Genomic DNA, 19,288 nt, shown 5'->3' with positions numbered 1-19,288 from the left:
GAGCAAGCAGCAAGGGGGAGGAGGAGGGGGCGGCTCGCCCCCACGAGGAGGGACTGCATGCCCAGAATGGATTGTGGCAAGCCACTTGGGCCCCATGGTAGTCATTATATCAATGAATTGGGCCTCCATGATTGACCGCAGCGAAGCCGACAAGGGGGGGAGCCGCACACGAACTGGGACCTCCTGTACGGTCTTTGCGGTCCCGAGTGGTCGAGTGCTTAGCATTGGAAGCTTTCGGCACTTTAATAACCACCGGGGGAATGGTCTGAGGAGGTATCTGATCTGAGGAGACCGAAGCAGGCACCGGAGCAGGAGGCGGGGTCAATGCCGGAATGAAGGAGACCGGCTTCAAAAGACCCGATGCAGCAGGAGTAGAAGACGACTTCGCAGGCACAGGTGAAGCGCTGGTCGAAATCGAAGCCGAAGGTTAGAAGCTTCCATCTTGAACATCAACTCCCACAGGAAACAGCGACGCTTAAAAGCACGTGCTGTTAGAGTGGAACAAGGCCGGCACAATTTCGGAAGGTGTTCTGGATTGAGACACTGCAAACAGCGTTGATGCGGGTCCGTCAACGAAATCGCGCGCTAGCACTTGATGCACTTTTTAAAACCGGTAATCGGCCGGGACAGAGGCCGAAAAAGCTCCACCGCTAGATCGAAGGAGCGGGGCCTCAGCCACGCAGCCGACCCGGTCGAATTGTTGGAAAAAAAATTTTTTTTTTGAAAAATAAGAAAACGACAGAATGAAAACACACAATTAAGAGAAAACAAACTCAAAACCGCAGTACTAGAAGGCAAGAACACAGGTTCACTCAGCGCAGAGAGTTGAAGCAAACGTCTCAGCTCCACGGAAAGAAAAGAACTGAGGAGACACGCCCGGTGCATCAGGCGGGAAGGCACTCGCGCATGCGCGGTGCGGGCATCTCGAAACTTCTGAAGTTTCTTCAAGCAAGTATGCTTGAGAGACATCCGCATCGGGGCTCTGTCGGATGACATCACCCACTAGTGAGAATACCTGCTTGCTTGTCCTGGGATAAAAAGGAGGTATTGATGCCCCTGTATAAGACTTTGGTGAGACCTTATTTAGAATATTGTGTACAATTCTGGAGGCTGCATCTTCAAAAAGATATAAAAAGGATGGAGTCGGTCCAGAGGAAGGCTACAAAAATGGTATGTGGTCTTCATCATAAGGCATATGGGAACAGACTTAAAGACTCAATCTGTATACTTTGGAGGAAAGGCAGGAGAGGGGAGATATGATAGACACGTTTAAATACCTATGTAATGTAAATGCGCATGAGTTGAGTCTCTTTCATTTGAGAGGAAACTGCAATGAGAGGGCATAGGATGAAGTTAAGAGGTGATAGGCTCCGGAGTAATCTAAGGAAATACTTTTTTACAGAAAGGGTGGTAGATGCGTGGAACAGTTTCCCAGAAGAGGTGGTGGAGCCAAAAACTGTGTCTGAATTCAAAAGGGCCTGGGTTAGGCACGTGGGATCTTTCAGAGAGAGAAAGAGATAATGGTTACTGCGGATGGGCAGACTAGATTGGCCATTTGGCCTTTATCTGCCATCATGTTTCTATGTATCTGAGTGTACTTGTGGAAACAAGTTTATAATTGGGTCACTCAAAAATCCTTAGCTTTCTTACAATGAACCAGTCTGCACTTTACCTGAATTGCCATCATCACGAATAAGAGGCACTTGAGAACTATGTCCACCCACTGCAAGGAACCAAAATAAATGTAAGAGAAAAATATTTGTTACCAAAAATAACTATTCACACTTTAAATGTCAGACTTTGCAAACAATTTCTTTTAACAAGTTTATGACTGCTCCCCCCCCCCCCACCATAGCTATGTAAATTAATTTGAGTAACCTTTTTTTTTTTTTACCTCAGACCTGCTCCTGTTACTTTATGTAGCATGCTAGGACAAGCCTGCTTGGCCTGAACTTAAGACAGTCTTAAATTTTACATAGCAGTGAATGACCTCATGGCTGCTGATAGAGTATATTACAACATCTTTTTGTCATGATTAAATGCCATTTTTCTATTAATTATACACCACTTAGTGTTGAAAGAGGGGAAGGGTTTAATGGGAGGGTTTATGATCTTATAATGAATAATGGGCTTAGAGGGAGGGTGGAGGGAGGGTTGCATTTATATTTATAAGATACAATGATAAGATGTTCAAGTGCTCTAATTAATAGTGTTTATTATGAATTCTGTACACTTGATGAAAGTTTAAAAATGAATAAAGAATTTAAAAAACAACAACAGGTAGGAGTAGTGCTTCAATGGCAACTCCAGCTGTAGGAAGCAAAGGCAAGTGCTGGGCAGACTTCTATGGTCTGTGTTCCATATAGAACAAGTCAGATCATACATCTAGAATTATAGATGGTGCAGGTTATAAGTTTAAGCAAATGGACTGGAGTAGGCTTTAACAACAGCTCCAGTAGTTGGGAAGTAAAGCTAGTGTTGGGCGGACTTCTATGGTCTATGTTCTGAAAATGGCAAAGACAGGTCAGGATCAAATATGCATATTTTATTCTGCTTTGTTGGGCAGACTGGATGGACTGTGCTAGTCTTTATCTGCCTTCATTTACTATATTACTACATCCTAAATAGTATCATGAAGTCAATAATTATGGCAAAAACCTTGACTACCATGTGTAAGATTATCCAACCAAATATCACTGCCATGTAAGTTAATTGTGATAAAGTCTTTCTAAATCTGTCATTCCCAAGAGAATTGCATGATAATTTCAGAAACTACAAAAATATTTTATTTTACCACACTTAAATTCTGCTAATCCACTGTTTGGCAAACTCAATTTACACAGGGAAAACCACACCACACTGAAGGGTATCTGAACTATTTAATGGCACTCATCTATTTTTACAGCACATCGCTTTCAATGTAAATGCCAAGTCCTAAAATTAGCCAAACGCTTTGGCAAGTAAATTTGGAGAGCAAAATCTTGGGGAGTTCAGCCAACAAGTACTATTTTGATTTTCAGTCTTAAGAATTAATGGCACACTCACCTGAGCTGGCAGCATCATAATCCATGCCATAGCCATTGTATGCGGGGGGTATTGGTCCCATGGGTATAATAGCACTTGGGGGACCCATCTTTACTTGGTTTGGATGGGAGTAGACAGTGGGAGCATAAACACTGGGAGCATAAATGCTAGGAATTCCAGAGGTGGCTGCCTTCCCTGCTTCATACACTGAGAGGGGTGGGGAAAAAAAAAAAGAGTAGTCTCTAATGTGCAAATATTTAACACAACAGTCCATAGACAAACTACACACAAATTACACAAGAGCTATGAAAGTGCATTACATTCACTTAATAGCAAAGTGTCAGATGTATGCATGCTCCCTTATGGTAAAGACTTATTTGCGTCCAGAACTATTTATGGTTTGTTATTTTGATATAAACAGCTAGGTCTGGATAACAGGTCACAGCTTTACATGCAACAAAATGAGGTAAGCAAAGACCTACAATATGGCATAGGAGAGAAACCTATTGTCAAGAGCACTCATACAATCATTTCTAGACAGTGCCAGATTCAGACTTAACAACATAAGAACTGTCATTCTGGGACAGACCGAAGGTCCATCAAGCTCAGTATCCTGTTTCCAACAGTGGCCAACATAGCTAGATCAAAAGTATTAAAATAGGTTTTATGCAGCTTATCCTAGGAATAAGCAAATTTCCCCAAATCATCTCAATAATGGTCTATGAACCTCTTTTAGGATATTAACCAAAGACTTTTTTAAACCCTGCTAAGATAACTGATTTTACCACATTCTCCGGCAACAAATTCCAGAGTTTAATTACTTGGTGAGGCTCTAAGCTATATAAAAAGCTTGCAGGCCCCTTGTAAATAAGGTACACTATACTGTATACCATAGAAAAAAAATACATAAATGGAACTTTTAAAATAGTTTTAGTGTACATCGATATACTCGTATATTGTATTTTCGATAAACTGACAAGGGATGTTTAGGTTCTTACCTCGATGATAATTTTTCTGGTAATAGGGCACATGAGTCTTGACAAGTGGGTTATGTATCCCCACCTGCAAGTTTGTATAGGAGTTACATTTTCATCGGCTTCACTCCAGCTACTCAGTTCACACCAAAGAACAATAAGAGGAGAAACAGGAGGTGTACGGGGATTTTCCCTGACAGCCAATTCTCTTCTACTCTTTAAATAGTGTTGAGAATCAAATCAACTTCAATATAAAACAGTGTACAAACATTGTATAAAACAGTGTACAAACAATGGTCTCAAACCCTTTACAGGGCCACATTTTAGGTTTGTAGGTACTTGGAGGGCCGCAGAAAAAATAGTTAATGTCATATTAAAGAAATGACAATTTTGCATGAGGTAAAAAAACTCTTTATAGTTTATAAATCTTTCCTTTAACTGTTAAAGGAAAGATTTATAAACTATAAAGAGTTTTACCTCATGCAAAATTGTCATTTCTTTAATAAGAAATTAACTATTTTTTCTGTGGCCCTCACAGTTAAAGTTTAACATCTTTCCTTTCTCAAAACTGACACATTTCAATCACTATATTGAAAATAAAATAATTTTCCCTACCTTTGTTGTCTGGTGACTTTATTTTTCTGTGCTTTTAACTATGTTTCCAAGGCCTTCTTGTCCATTGACTGTTTTTCTCTCCGTCTTCACTTTCTGCCTTGCATCCATCTTTGGCATTAACTTAACATTCGATTTTTCTGCTTTCTTTTCCACGTCTTACCTTCCTATTTCTCTCTCTTTCCCTCCCTCTTTCTATAGTTTGACATCTCTCTTCTTCCCTCTTTCCCCTCCCCCCCAGTGTAACATTTCTCTTCCCCTTCCTCCTTTCTGCCCCCTGCAGTCCATCTCCCTTCCCTTCCTCCTTTCTGGCCCCCCTCAGTCCAACATTTCTCCCTCCTTTCCACCAATCCAACATTTTTTTTCTCTCTTCCTCTTGCATGCTTCTCCTCTGGACCTCCTTCCCTCCCCCAATCAGCATCTCTCTTTCTCTCTCTCCCTCTATGAGTCCAACTTTTCACTCTCTGCCCTCTCTCCCTTCCCCAGTGTAACATTTCTCCTTCCTTCCTTTCTGTCCTCCCCACCCATTTCGCCCCCTTCTTGAGTCCAACACTTTCTGCCTCCTGCACACTTTCTCTCTCTGTCCTTACCTCTTCCCTCAAGTGGCATCCCTCCTTCCCATCTCCCAGCACAACATGTTCTCTCCTCATGCACCATCTCATCCTCCAGTGTGTAGCACTTTTCCTTTTTCTCCCTTTCTGCCAGAGCCAGCATCACCTCTTCTCACTTCCTTTTACCTCCCCACTGTGCAGCAGTATCCCTTCCCTGCTCCCCCTGCCCAGCAGTACCCCTTCTCCCTTCCCTGCTCCTCCTGTCCAGCAGTACCCTTCTCCCTTCCCTCCCTCAGTATACTTCTACACCAGGGTCCCTCCCCCGAAGGCCTGCCCTTTCCACTGAAGGCCTGCATGTTCCCCCCTTCTTTGCAGTGACCTCCAGCTTCCCCCCTGGCTTCCCACTCTTACCTTCAGATAACTGCCACAGCCTGCAGAGAGGATTGCCGGCGCTGTAGCAATCCTTGCAGGCTGCCATCAGCCTCCGCAGCACGTTCCCTCTGCAGCTGTCCTGCCCCTCCTCTGACATCAGGGGCAGGATCACGGCAGAGGGAACGTGCTGTTGAGGACAACGGCAGCCTACAAGGATCGCTACAGCACCGGCGATCCTCTCTGCAGGCTGCCGTAATTATCTGAAGGTAAGAACAGAAGGCCAGGAGGGAAGCCGGAGGACACTGCAAAGAGCAGGTAGCACTAGACCACGGGCCTCATAATAGTACCTGGAAGGCTGCAAGTTTGAGACCGCTGGTATAAAACATGAGACAAAAGAAAAAAAATCAAGGTGGAATTAACAAACCACCTACCTGAGCGTAACCAGCACTAACACTTATGGAGATCCCAGACATATTACTATGACCATATAATTGTGAAATTACAACGCTCTTCCAATACTTTCGATAAGTAAAAATCCAAACTTCTGGATATATACGGTTATGTGAAAAAGTCAGGACACCGCATTAAATATTCAATTCTTTTTTAAGAAATGTTCACATATCGATGTCAAATCTCTAGTTATCTCTGGAAAGGAAAATACTTGCAGGTAAACCACAAAATTTTTCCTTGATTCACTCATGAAACAAGAGATATTCACAAAAATGTGCATTCTAACTGAGGAATAAATTAGGACACCCTACACCCTAATAGCTACCGTTACCCCCTTTGGCTGAAATAACTGCAGTGAGATGCTTTTTGTAGCCATCTACCAGTCTCTGATACTTGTCTGAGGACAGTTTGGCTCACTCCTCAATGCAGAATTCTTTCAGCTGTGATATGTTTGAGGGGTTTCTAATCTCTAATCTAATCTTCCATTTATGAGTCACACATACCTATACAGGCTCAAGGCGACAGATCAAAGAGGAAGGGGAAAGTAGTAGGGAAAGGGGGCATGGAGAAGCAAGAGGAGGGACCTAGAAGTAGGGGGTACTATACAGAAACTAAAACAGTTAATTGTTTCTTGCATGTACAGCCCGTTTCAAATCACCACACAGCATCTCAATAGGATTAAGATCAGGGCTTTGACTTGGCCACTCCAGGACCTTCCATTTCTTAGTTTTCAGTCAGTCCTTGGTGGATTTACTGGTATGTGTTGCAGGGTCTAGTTCCGCTTCCGCTTTAATTTTCTTACAGATGGTCTCTCATATTCCTCAAGCACCCTCTGTTACAAGTTAAAAGGCGATAGATTCTGTACAAACGTAAGGAAGTTTTTCTTCACCCAGAGTGGCGGAAAACTGGAAAACTCTTCCGGAGGCTGTTATAGGGGAAAACACCCTCCAGGGATTCAAGACAAAGTTAGAAAAGTTCCTGCTGAACCGGAACGTACACAGGTAAGGCTAGTCTGTTAGGGCAATGGTCTTTGACCTAAGGGCCACCGCAGGAACGGACTGCTGGGCACGATGGACCATTGGTCTGACACAGCAGCGGCAATTCTTATGTTCTTATGATACACAGTAGAATTAATGGTGGATTTTATGATGGTGAGCTGCCCAGGTCCTGCTGCAGCAAAGCATCCTCAAACCATGACACTTCCACCTCCATGCTTCACAGTTGGTATGAAGTTCTTTTCCTGGAATGCTGTATTTGGTGTAAGCCAATCATGTCCTCTTTTCTGGTGTCCAAATAATTCAATTTTAGACTCATCTGGCCATAGAACACTATTCCAGAAGTCTGGTGTTTGTCAACATTTTCTCTGGCAAACTTCAGTCTGGCCTTGATGTTTATCTTAGAGAGCAAAGGTGTCCTTGCACATCTCCCTTACAAGTTAAATTTGTGCATTCTCTTTCTGATTGTAGAGGTATGCACTTTCACATCAACAGTAGCAAGAGTGTGGCGCAGTGATTAAAGCTACAGCCTCAGCACCCTGGGGTTGTAGGTTCAAACCCAAGCTGCTCCTTATGACCCTGGGCAAGTCACTTAATCCCCCCCCTTGCCCCAGGTACATTAGATAGATTTTGAGCCCGCTGGAACAGACAGGGAAAAATGTGTGAGTACCTGAATAAATGCATGTAAAAGTGTTTTGAGCTCCCCTGGGAGAACGGTATAGAAAATTGAATGAATGAATAAATAAATAAAAATGATGACATTTTAGGGTTTTTAGATATTTCTTTTAGCATCTTGCGGGCTGCTCTGGGTGTCAACTTGCTTGGACGGCCAGACCTGGGCATGTTGGCAGTTGTTTGGAAAGTCCTCCACTTGTACACTATTTTACAGACCGTGGAATGGCTAATGTCGAATTATTTTGAGATCTTTTTAAATGCCTTACTAGCCTTATAAGCTGCTACAATCTTCTTTCTGAAGGCCTCAGACAGCTCTTTTGATCTCACCTCAGTGTTCACTTTCACTGCAGCAGTCATAAGCACATCAAACTAAATGTCTTAAGTTTAAGTAGGGCAAACCTCCTTCAAAATGCTGAGTAACAATGTTCTAATCATGTGCATACATCTGTGTGTGATTTGAGCCACTTTAATTGGGAGGATATGTGGTGGTGTCCTAATTTATTCCTCAGTTAGAATACACATTTTTGCGGATATCTTTTGTTTCATGAGTAAATAAAATCAAGGAAAATTATTGTTGTTTACCTGCAATTACATCACTTTCTTTTCCAGAGATAAATAACTAAATAAAAAGATTTGACATCAATATGTGAATATTTCTTAAGAAAACTGAATTTTTCATGTGGTGTCCTCATTTTTTTCACATGACTGTATCGTAAACAGATTGGAAATAAACTTGGGAGGGTACGTACAATCCAACAATCTCAGATTTATTTCTTATTAGGGTCCTAAAGGATTGTAAGAAGTAGTAAACCTTGAGTGCTCTAAAATCCAGTCAGATCTCAAGGATGCTGCTTTTGATAATTAACAGTAATCTGGTGTAAAATCTTACATGCTCGTGGACAACAGCACTTCTCCGGGCAGCATGGGCAGCTCACATAGCAACAGCAGGTGTGGGGACAACATTGACACCAACAGATACCAATAAGAAGAAAAATCAGGAATCCTCCAAGAACCACTAGGACCACAAACAACCAGTCTGAAACAAAATAAAGGAGGGGAGAGAAGGCGAGTGTATGAGGTTATATTCTGTGACAGACAGGGCTAATATTAAACATCTTGGGAACCAGGGTAGAAACTTCAGAAGGGGTCCCAAATTCCACTAGCAGGCTACATTAGCTTCAGAGACTTGGTGGTCCCCTGCAGTATGAGGGCCCACATCCCTTTATCTCAGCCCTGAACACTGGCTCTTGATTATTTGGGTATCTCCCTTTTCTAGACCAGATTTTAGATTTTTTATAAATTCATAGGTTCTTCCAATAAATAATTAGCTCACAAAACAGCAAGTAAACAAAAATGTGAAGTAGTTCAGAAAAGAACAAGGACATAAAGAAAAAGCACCCTATTCCTTGGCATCACAGGGACAATTTGACCAGAAACCCCCCCATTCTGTACAAGTGGGTTATCTCTCCATGTCCGCGAGCCATATGCAGAAGGAAACACTCCAGATTTTTTCTGTGACCATTCTACTTCACTGGGAGCTCTACTGCCACCTGCAGTTAGTACCCAAGCATACAAGAGCTCCATTGAAATTATGTGAAGGGAAAATGGGAAACTTCCCAAACCAATAAACTGTTCTGCTCGAACATAACACTTGAACAATCAACAAACAACTAACAGCCAACAGAAGCATCAAAGGAGTTAAGGTAGTATCCCTGTAGACGCTAAGAACATACTATACTGCATTATTCAAGGCCCAAAGGACTGACTGGCATCCAAGATACATACTTGGAGAAGAACAGAATGAAACAGTAAGCAGGCGCAGGAAGGACAGGGCGGGGGTCCAGAATGACACATCTATCTACTGGAAAATATATTATCAAGGTAAGAACAATCTCTTTTTCCAGTGCAATAGGTGTGTTATTCTAGACAAGCGGGACATACAAAAGCAGTCCCAGAAATCTAGGGCAGGCTGACTATGCCAACCCGTAACACTGAGGACCCAAAATCAACATCCACCCTATAAAACTATCCAAATGTGTATCGAATGGACCAAGTCGCAGCTCTACAAATCTATGCTGGAGAGACTGCCCTAGCTGCCATTCATGACAAAGCTACACATCTGGTTAAATGTACCTTAACAGAAACAGGGGGACTGTTTCCTTCAGAAAATGTAGGCCGACAAAATGGCTGCACAGATTCATCTGATCGTAGCCTTAGAAGCGGGTGTGCCTTGCTTAGTCAAATGAGTAAGCACAAATAGATTGTCAGAGAGTCTAAACTCGGTAACTTCCAGATAAAGAAGCACTCTTCTCATGTCCAACTTCTTCAAAATATGGTCCTGTTTCTTAGATCCTGTGGACTGGAATACAGGTAAGCGAACTTTCTGATTAACATGAAATGCCGCAACCACCTTTGGCAGAAAGGAAGGAAGTGTAGGAAACTCCAGTTTCTGAGATTTTAAGGAAAGGCTCTCTACATGAAAGAGCTTGGAGTTCTGAGACTCGTTTCGCTGAGGTCACCACTACCAGAAAAACCGCCTTTAGCATCAAGTCCAAGAGGGATGCTTCTTCCAGCGGCTTGAACAGAGCTTTGGTGAGACCTCGCAGAACATTAAGGTCCCACAAAGGGAATGGTGGTTTGATCGGTGGTCTGATGCAGAGAGCACCCTTCAAAAATCTGGCGATGTCTGGATGAGACACCAACGTAGGTTTGCAGTCCTGCATAAGAGAGCCCTGCTACTTGGACCAGAAAGCAAGCCACAGTGAGGCCCTTGTCACGGCTTGCTTGCCGAAAAGCCAACACCACCGAAACCAGAGCTGAAAACAGCTCCATACATTCTTGGGCACACTGATGCTGTAAAGTTTTCCATACTTTAGTGTAGGCAGATACTATGGTCGACTTCTTACTGGACAACCCTAGCTCTGAACAATGGCTTGAAAACACTGCCATCAACAGCATTCACTCTCCCAGATCCAAGGTCTGTCTGCTGAGGAAGTCAGCTTGAACACTGTCCACATCCATGACATGCACTGCCAACAGCACCTGAAGGCAACGCTCTATATGCAGGCTTCCATACAGAAATCCACTGCTCTGTGTGTTCTGTGCTCTCTACCCGCATTTTCTTCCTCTTGAAAAAGAGCCTTTTGAAACATGGCATGTGTCGAGGAAGCAGAGTGAAGATTTATGGTGAACGTATGTGGACTATGTGGATGAAGGATTTTGAGTGACTTGTATTTTACTTTTTTGCGTTTTTGGTTTTCTGAATTTGGACTATATATTTTATGCACCTTATTAAAGATTTTAGAGTTTTGATGCCAGCTTTAAGGACGCCTTTGCACTTCATTGGGGAAAAAACAAACCCTGCTTGCAATTTGCAAAAAGCCTACAAAGATCCATTGAGCTAAGTACTTTATTATTTAAAAAATTAGATTATATTTTCAGTCATGACTTTAGCTGTTATAAGCATAAATACAATGGAGGCAGGGAGGGCTTGTGTAATGATGTAAGGAGTTGAATTTCTTATAGCCTTCCAGTGGCATTTTTGAATGTTCACGTCACTGAGCACATATTATTTAATTTATGTTTAATTATGTTTATTTAACTTCTCTAACGTTAGGCCTTTTAGCACTGTCAGAGAAGACTGACCGCTTGACCTTTGAAAGTCCTTTGCAATTTTACCAGGGCCAACATAATGGCATGCAGCGCTAGCCTGTTGATTGACCAATTCTTCTGAGAGGACCCTTAGACAACAAGGGGGCCCTGATCAGCCAGTCATCCAGGTAGGGATGCATTTGCAGTCCCATCTTGTGTAGGTTAGCTGCTACCACAACCGCCACTTTGGTTAAGGTGTGAGGAGCTGTCGCCAGGCCAAAGGGTAGAGTTGAAAACTGATAATAGAAACATAGAAACATGATGGCAGATAAAGGCCAAATAGCCCATCTAGTCTGCCCACCCGCAGTAACCATTATCTCTTTCTCTCTCTGAGAGATCCCACATGCCTATCCCAGGCCCTTTTGAATTCAGAAACAGTCTCTGTCTCCACCACCTCTTCTGGGAGACTGTTCCATGCATCTACCACCCTTTCTGTAAAAAAGTATTTCCTTAGATTACTCTGGAGCCTATCACCTCTTAACTTCATCCTATGCCCTCTCATTGCAGTTTCCTCTCAAATAAGAGACTCGACTCATGAACATTTACATTACGTAGGTATTTAAATGTCTCTATCATATCTCCCCTCTCCCGCCTTTCCTCCAAAGTATACAGATTGAGATCTTTAAGTGTGTCCCCATATGCCTTATGATGAAGACCATATACCATTTTAGTAGTCTTCCTCTGGAAAGACTCCATCCTTTTTATATCTTTTTGAAGGTGTGGCCTCCAGAATTGTACACAATATTCTAAATGAGGTCTCACCAAAGTCTTATACAGGGGCATCAATACCTCCTTTTTTCCTACTAGCAATACCTCTCCCTATGCAACCTAGCATCCTTCTAGCTCTTGCCATCACCTTTTCAACCTGTTTGGCCACCTTAAGATCATCACATAGAATCACATCCAAGTCCCGCTCTTCTGTCGTGCACATAAGTACTTCACCCCCTAAACTGTACCGTTCACTCGGTGTTTTGCAGTCCAAATGCATGACTTTGCATATCTTAGCATTAAATTCTGAACAGACAAATCAATCACTAAATAAAAGAACCAGACAAAATCAATCACTAAATTAAAAAAAATAAAAGCATTTCCCCTACCATTGTTGTCTCTCTCCCTCCATGTGCCTTGCCTTCTGGCCTTTCTCCCGGTGTTATCTTCCGGCCGGTCCACTGTGCAATCAACACAGCATCTCTGGGCCGGCTCCCTGAGTGATGCATTGTACAAAGCTGTGGGCAGCAGCTCCTCGCATGCATCCCCCACCTCATCTGGAAGCCTTCTCTCTGATGTTCCGACGTCAGAGGGAAGACTTCTAGTTTAGGCGCAGGCCGCGCGTAGGAGCCTTTTCCCACGGCTTTGTGCACTGCAGCACTCAGGGAACCGGCCTGAAGATGCCACGTTGATCGCGCCGTGTACCAGCAGCTGAAGAACGCTGTCTTGGGCCCAATGAACGTGCTGGCGCCAGATGGACGGACAGGCGGTTAAAGAACACTGCCTAAGACCATCGAAATATGTGTTTTATGATGGTCTTAGGTGACCCCTGTGAAAGGGTTGTTCGACCCCCAAAGGTGTCGCGACCCACAGGTTGAGAACCACTCCTCTAAGAGATCCCACGTGCCTATCCCAGGCTTTCTTGAAATCAGACAGTCTGTCTCCACCACCTTTTCTGGGAGACTGTTCCACACATTACCACCCTTTTTGTAAAAAAGTATTTCCTTAGATTACTCCGGAGCCTATCACCTCTTAACTTCATCCATGCCCTCTCATTGAAAGAGACTTGATTCATGCGAATTTACATCACATAGGTATTTACATGTCTATCTAAAAACAATACTAACAATAACAATTTTAAATAAATTACTGCAGCAAAACATGTTGCAAAAATGTTATAAGCCAAGTGGTGGAACTATCCTTTGAAAAAACATTTAAGTAAAGTGGAGAAAAAAGCCTCAACTAATTTATATGCAGACGGCAACCCAATAAGTTTTTTAGCCATTCTTACTCTGTATCATAGGCAAAAAAAAAAACTCCACTACTTCTTAAATTAAATCTTTCAAAATAGGAAAATATTTCACCACTGTGCACAGGGAACAGGAAAAAGAATAGAGTAAGAAAACTCATTGGGTTGCCGTCTGCATATAAAATTAGTTGAGGCTTTTTTCTCCACTTTACTTAAATGGTTTTTCAAAGGATAGTTCCACCACTTGGCTTATAACATTTTTGCAACATTTTTTGCTGCAGTAATTTATTTAAAAGTCTCTATCATATCTCCCCTCTCCCACCTTTCCTCCAAAGTATACATACTGAGATCTTTAAGTCTGTCCCCATACAAAGACCATGCACAATTTTAGTAGTCTTCCTCTGGACTGACTCCATCCTTTTTATAACTTTATGAAGGTGCGGCCTCCAGAAGTGTACACAATTTTCTAAATGAGGATTCAACAGAGTCTTATACAGGGACATCAATATCTCCTTTTTTCTACTGGCCATATCCTTCCCTATACACTCTAGCATCCTTCTAGCTTTCGCCGTCACCTTTTCAACCTGTTTGGCCACCTTAAGATCATCACACCCAAGTCCTGCTCTGCTTTCGTGCACATAAGTTCTTCACCCCCTAAACTGTACCATTCCTTCTGGTTTTTGCAGCCCAAATGCATGACCTTGCATTTCTTAGCATTAAATTTTAACTGCCAAATTTCAGACCATTCTTCAAGCTTCGCCAGGTCTTTCTTCATGTTATTCACACCATCCTGGGTGTTTACTCTATTGAAGATTTTGGTATCAACCGCAAAGATGCAAATCTTACCTGACAGCCCTTCAGCAATATTATTTATAAAAATGTTAAAAAGAACAGGCCCAAGACCAGAACCTTGACACACCCCACTGGTAACATCCCTTTCCTCAAAGCGATCTCCATTGATCACTACCCTCTTTCGCCTTCCACTGAACCAGTTCCTGACCCATCCCAAGGGTACTCAGTTTATTTATTAGATGTCTATGTAGAACACTGTCAAAGTGCTTTGCTAAAATCTAAATACACCACATCTAGCGCACCATCCTCTATCCAATTCTCTGGTCATCCAGTCAAAGTAATTGACCTACCTGTAGTGAATCCATGTTGCCTCTGGTCCTGTAATCCAGAGGGTTCCAAAAACTTGACCATTCTCTGTTTTAAAAGCGTTTCCATTAATTTACTTACCACAGAATTCCATACTTCTTCCTTATTTCCACTTTTGTGGAGAGGGACCACATCCATCCTCTCCAGTCCTCCGGTATTACTCCTGACAGAGACTCATTGAAAAGGTCAGTCAGCGGAGCTGCCAGAACTTCCCTAAGTTCCTTCAGTACCCTCGGATGCACACCATCCAGTCCCGTCTCTTTGTCTACCTTTATTTTAGCTAGCTCCTCATGAACACAACCCTCTGAAAATCGATCAGGGTCTATTGCTCCTCCATCCCTATTCACGTTTGTCTTGTGCGGTCCCGCTCCTGGCGCTTCAGCTGTGAACACAGAACAGAAATATTTGTTAAGCAATTCAGCCTTTTCTTTATCAGCTTCTACTGAACTGAATAGGTTGCCACCAAGGCCACTCCTGTAGACTTGACTGCTCAGTTACATCTGTGGCCCTCTATACAGACAATTCACGGCCGCTGTATGTACTATGGACAGACACTCAATCTGCGTTGATCCAGACACTCAATAGGTTATAGAGGCCAAATGATACCAGGGATCTGAAGAGTAAACTACCTTGTAGTGAAACCAAAAACACAAACAAATCAGTTCCTAAAAAGGCATAGGAAACTCCTCTAGATAGCAACACTGGACCATGTCCCAGGCAGGAAATATTGTGCGTGGAGCAGTAGAGAAAGACCTATGTAAACAGAATCAGAACACCGAAGAGACCGATTCTGCTGAGTGAATGGTAAACTGCAGTGTACAACCTAACGTTAGGCCAATACTCTGCACATGATAAGGCTGAACCACCCACAAAAGCAGACACTACTCTTTTAGTTAAAAAATATAATGTCAACAAGAAGCCAAAGACACCAGATTTGTACAATCTTAGGAACTAAAACTGCATATGCAAGTTGAGATGTCCCTGTACAGAGTAATAGGAAGCTGAAGTGAGGAAAGTCAAGTACCCTCAGCATGCCTCCCGAAGTTGCAACTAGTGTGTCATCACCCAGAACTAGAGACTGGAACCCGGAGTAGGAAAAGAGAAGACTGACAGAACCTCCTAATAACTGCTGTTGAATAGTCTAATGGCATGAAATCTCCCTAGCTATGAATAGCATTAAAAAAAAGTGACAGACTACCCACGAGAAAAATGCTGTCACCCTGCTACCGGAAAAACTCAGCCAGGAAACTGCAGAAAGAATAAAGGAGATAACTGCTCTCATTGAAAGGTCCGTGCTATATGCAGACTAATAAGCTGCCCTCCCTATGCATCATAAGGCGTCACCAAAATGTAGGCGAGCTGGATACTGCTACCATGCCTCATACCATTTTGGTGTATCATGCCGTAAAGAAGCATGCTGCTATCCTGGAGTAAAATCGAAGACTACCCTCATACAGAGTACAGAATGCTGCTCTATAACAAAGAAAACAGACCCTGTGGAACCCATAAGGAGAGCACTACCTGCAAGGAGGCATAAAGATTAAGCTTGAACTAGCAGCAAAAGACCAGAGGGTAAGGGGGTCTGATATACTCCCTTGCCAAAATGGAACACTTTTGTCTCTGGGTGTTGAGCCTTCTCAGAGCCACCAGAAAGTGTACTGTGAGCCACCCTCAGGCCCTCAGGCCACTGCCTAGTGTGTACTCGTCTACCTCCCCTAGCAGAATAAAAAGGAGGGAAACTGAGTCAGCCCTGCAGAACAGACAAGATAGAAAAGGGAATCTGTAGCAGGGAATGAGGTTACTATATGGGTTTGTACAAGGTAGTTGTGGCCTGAAGTAGTCACTGTGTAAACAGTATACTGGACTAGTTGGAACAGACCTCATATGGCTAATTTTCCAGGTCCAAAGTATGATTCCCGTATCTAAAAGACAGGAAGAACCTCATGCAGCTCATCACCCACCAGAAAGAGCCTTGTCCAAATAGCATATGATAACTTTAGGAACTAAACAGGGCTTAGCCCCTGGACATACTTAAGGCTTCTGTAGGTCAAGCAGCTGACAGAAAGCTGACATACCACCTCCGCTATAACCACCATGAGGCTACCTTGGGTCCTGGAGTGCTAATGGCCTGTGCCAAAAAACACTACAAACCCCAGTGGAAATTGATTCTGAAATCTCAGCTGTAAAGAGCTATACAATAACCATCACATCATCCCCACAGCCACAGGAGACTGACCTCACAGGTAGCCCCTTTAGAAGGTACACGAGTAGAAACCCCAAGATGCATGCTAGAAGGTCACCTGGGACAAAATAGTTCCTCTAAACTTCAACTTTAAAAGGTGCTGCCTAGAAAACTTGCTTGTTCGCGAGACCAGGGTAGGAGCATAAAGTGCCTGTAGAACCCAGCTAAACATCAGGACAAATGCTCTACCTGCTAAACCTGGATTGCTGTAGAGTCGGAATAATCAGCGCACACCATTTTACCCTCTTAGGAGTAAAATCTGCTAAGATACTATCTAGATTAGTGGTCTTCAATGAAAGGCCTGCTCGCAGAGCCTCTGAAGAATGTCATCCTCCTTCCCCACACCAAATCAGGATCTGGTACTTTTTGTTTCCAGTGCTGCAGTCCTGCACTCTTCGGACCATGGGTAGCAAGAATAAAGTAAAACACACTGCCTTCAGCAGCCTCAGAAGCTTTCCCTCTGCTACAGCTTCCTGTCCCTCAAAAGGAAGCTCTTCGGGGCCCGAAGAGTACAGGACTGCAGCGCTGGAAACAAAATGTGCCGGAGTTTCATGGGGAAGAGCAGAAAGAGGGAGGAGATGGTGCACATGGATGGAGAAGAGAGGAAGACATGGAAAAGTGGATAGATTGAGAAGCAAGCAGAAAAATGGAAGAAAGCTGAATGTTAAAAGTTAATGACAAACATGGATGTAGAGCAGAAAGTGAAGGAGAGAAAAACAGCAAATGGATAAGGTGGTTTTGGAAACAGTTAAGAGCCATAAGTGCAGCCAGAGCCTGAGAAAAGATGATTAGAAAAATAAAATGATCAGATAACAAAGATAGGGGAAATGATTTCATTTTCAATTCAGTGATTGACATATATCAGTTTTGAGAATTTACATCTTCTGTCTACATTTTGCACTGTTCAGGAAGAAATGTATTTCTCTCCATTTCCTTGGTGTACTGCTTGCAAAGTCTGGCATTATAGGTTTCAGTTGTGTCTATTAGGACTTTTAGTTTGTGGTCCTATATTTGCACAGGGTTCATTGTGTGACCAAGGCCAGGTGTTCTGGCAGGAATGATTGTCAAGAAACGCTATTGGCATCATGGCCCCAAGTAGAAAGATATTTGTCAGCTCTCCTTCAGCCCTTTTGGACCCAAAATGGCCCTTGCTTAAAAATTAGCAAAGGCCACTGATCTAGATACTCAAAAGATTTTTGACAAAGTTCCTCATGAGAAGCTCCTGAGAAAATTAAAAAATCATGGGATAGGAGTCAATGGTCAGTTGTGGATTAGGAATTGGTTATCAGAAAGAAAAAACACAGGGTAGGATTAAAGGTCTATTTTTCTCAATGGAGGATGATAAATAGTGGAATGCTACAAGGATTTTTACTGGGATCAGTGCTATTTAACTTATTTATAAATGAACAGGAACGACAAGTGAGGTGATTAAATTTGCAGATGGCACTAAACTGGTCAAAGTTGTTAAAATGCAAGCAGATTGTGAAAAATTGCAGGCTGACCTTAGGAAATTGGAAACTGGACATCCAAATGGCAGATGAAATTTAATGTGGACTAATGCAATTTATATCTTGCATATCCAACAATTAACAATACCACACATAGTAAAGATAGCCAACAAAAAAAACAGAATACAAAAGACCAACCCTCCTCTTCTACAAAGCCACGCTAGCAGCTGCCGCACGGTAATGGTCCCAAAGCCCACAGAGATATAAAGGGCTTCGGGGCTATTGCTGCGTGGCAAACGCTAGCGCGGCTTTGCAAAACAGGCCCTAAACAAAATATAATAAAACTACTAACATTTCACATTTAATATTATCGTATATACTCGAATATAAGCAGGTGACCCAAAAATAGCCCAAATATAAGCAGATGCCCAAAAATGTCCCAAAAATGGGGGGTCTTTGCTTATATTCGGGCCATCGCCTACCCCTCTCAGCCAAATCCAATCCTCCCCCCTCCAACTCCTTGGCGGCCTTGCGGTGGGCAGGATAGGAGAAATCCCTTCTGCCTCCTGTGCCTGTCGAAATTGGACATCCACACTTCCCTCCCATCTCCCCCATGTACCTTTCGGGTTCCACGCAGCCAGCCAGTGCATGGAGCAGAAGCAATCTTCCTGTCCTCCTGCTCCGTTTGAGGCTGATGGCTGATTCCACCTCACCCGCGTTCCTTTCAGGTCCCACGTAGCCAGCAGGTGCAATGTGCACAGAGCAGGGGCAATCTTCTGGCTCTCCTGCTCCGTTTGAGGCCGCTAGTTGATTGGCTGCTGCGAGTTCGACTCCTAGCTCCTGCCCCTCCCATACCATTAAAGTGAGGGTAACTCGAGAAATACAAACTATCCAGGGACAATTCTCAACCTCTGGGACACGGTCCCTTCTTCTATCAAGTTCAAAAAAAGGTTAATTCCTCTTTAACGGTCTTTCTCTGTGATCCTTCAATCACCCCTAATTTCAGCATATCTTCTAATTCACGCTCTACTTCTTTTTTCTTGGCTTCTGCTAAGTGGTAGGGTTTTTACCTGATAATTTTCCTGGGGTGAAAGCTGGAATTGTGGAAGTAGCTGCAACTGTTCGTAGGTTTCTTGTATAGAGATGTTTTTATGTAATCATTGTTGACTTTTTCTGGGG

At 43.0% G+C, this 19,288-nt stretch overlaps 1 protein-coding gene across 2 annotated transcripts in view; it reads right to left on the bottom strand.

Moving 5' to 3' along the window:
• The window catches only part of LSR (lipolysis stimulated lipoprotein receptor), a 121,524-nt gene that overhangs the window by 25,304 nt on the left and 76,932 nt on the right, over positions 1 to 19,288 (bottom strand). For both annotated transcript variants that reach the window (XM_033963576.1, XM_033963577.1), the window contains 3 exons: positions 8,543 to 8,689; positions 3,046 to 3,231; positions 1,673 to 1,723 (listed from right to left, as the gene is read on the bottom strand). In XM_033963576.1, coding sequence (XP_033819467.1) covers positions 1,673 to 1,723; positions 3,046 to 3,231; positions 8,543 to 8,689 — 384 coding nt within the window. The remainder of the gene's footprint in view (positions 1 to 1,672; positions 1,724 to 3,045; positions 3,232 to 8,542; positions 8,690 to 19,288) is intronic.

This window comes from Geotrypetes seraphini, chromosome 11, assembly GCF_902459505.1.
Source record: "Geotrypetes seraphini chromosome 11, aGeoSer1.1, whole genome shotgun sequence".
Lineage (NCBI taxonomy): Eukaryota > Metazoa > Chordata > Amphibia > Gymnophiona > Dermophiidae > Geotrypetes > Geotrypetes seraphini.
The sequence above is the reverse complement of the archived record's forward strand: the minus strand, read 5'-3'. Positions and strand labels throughout refer to the sequence as shown.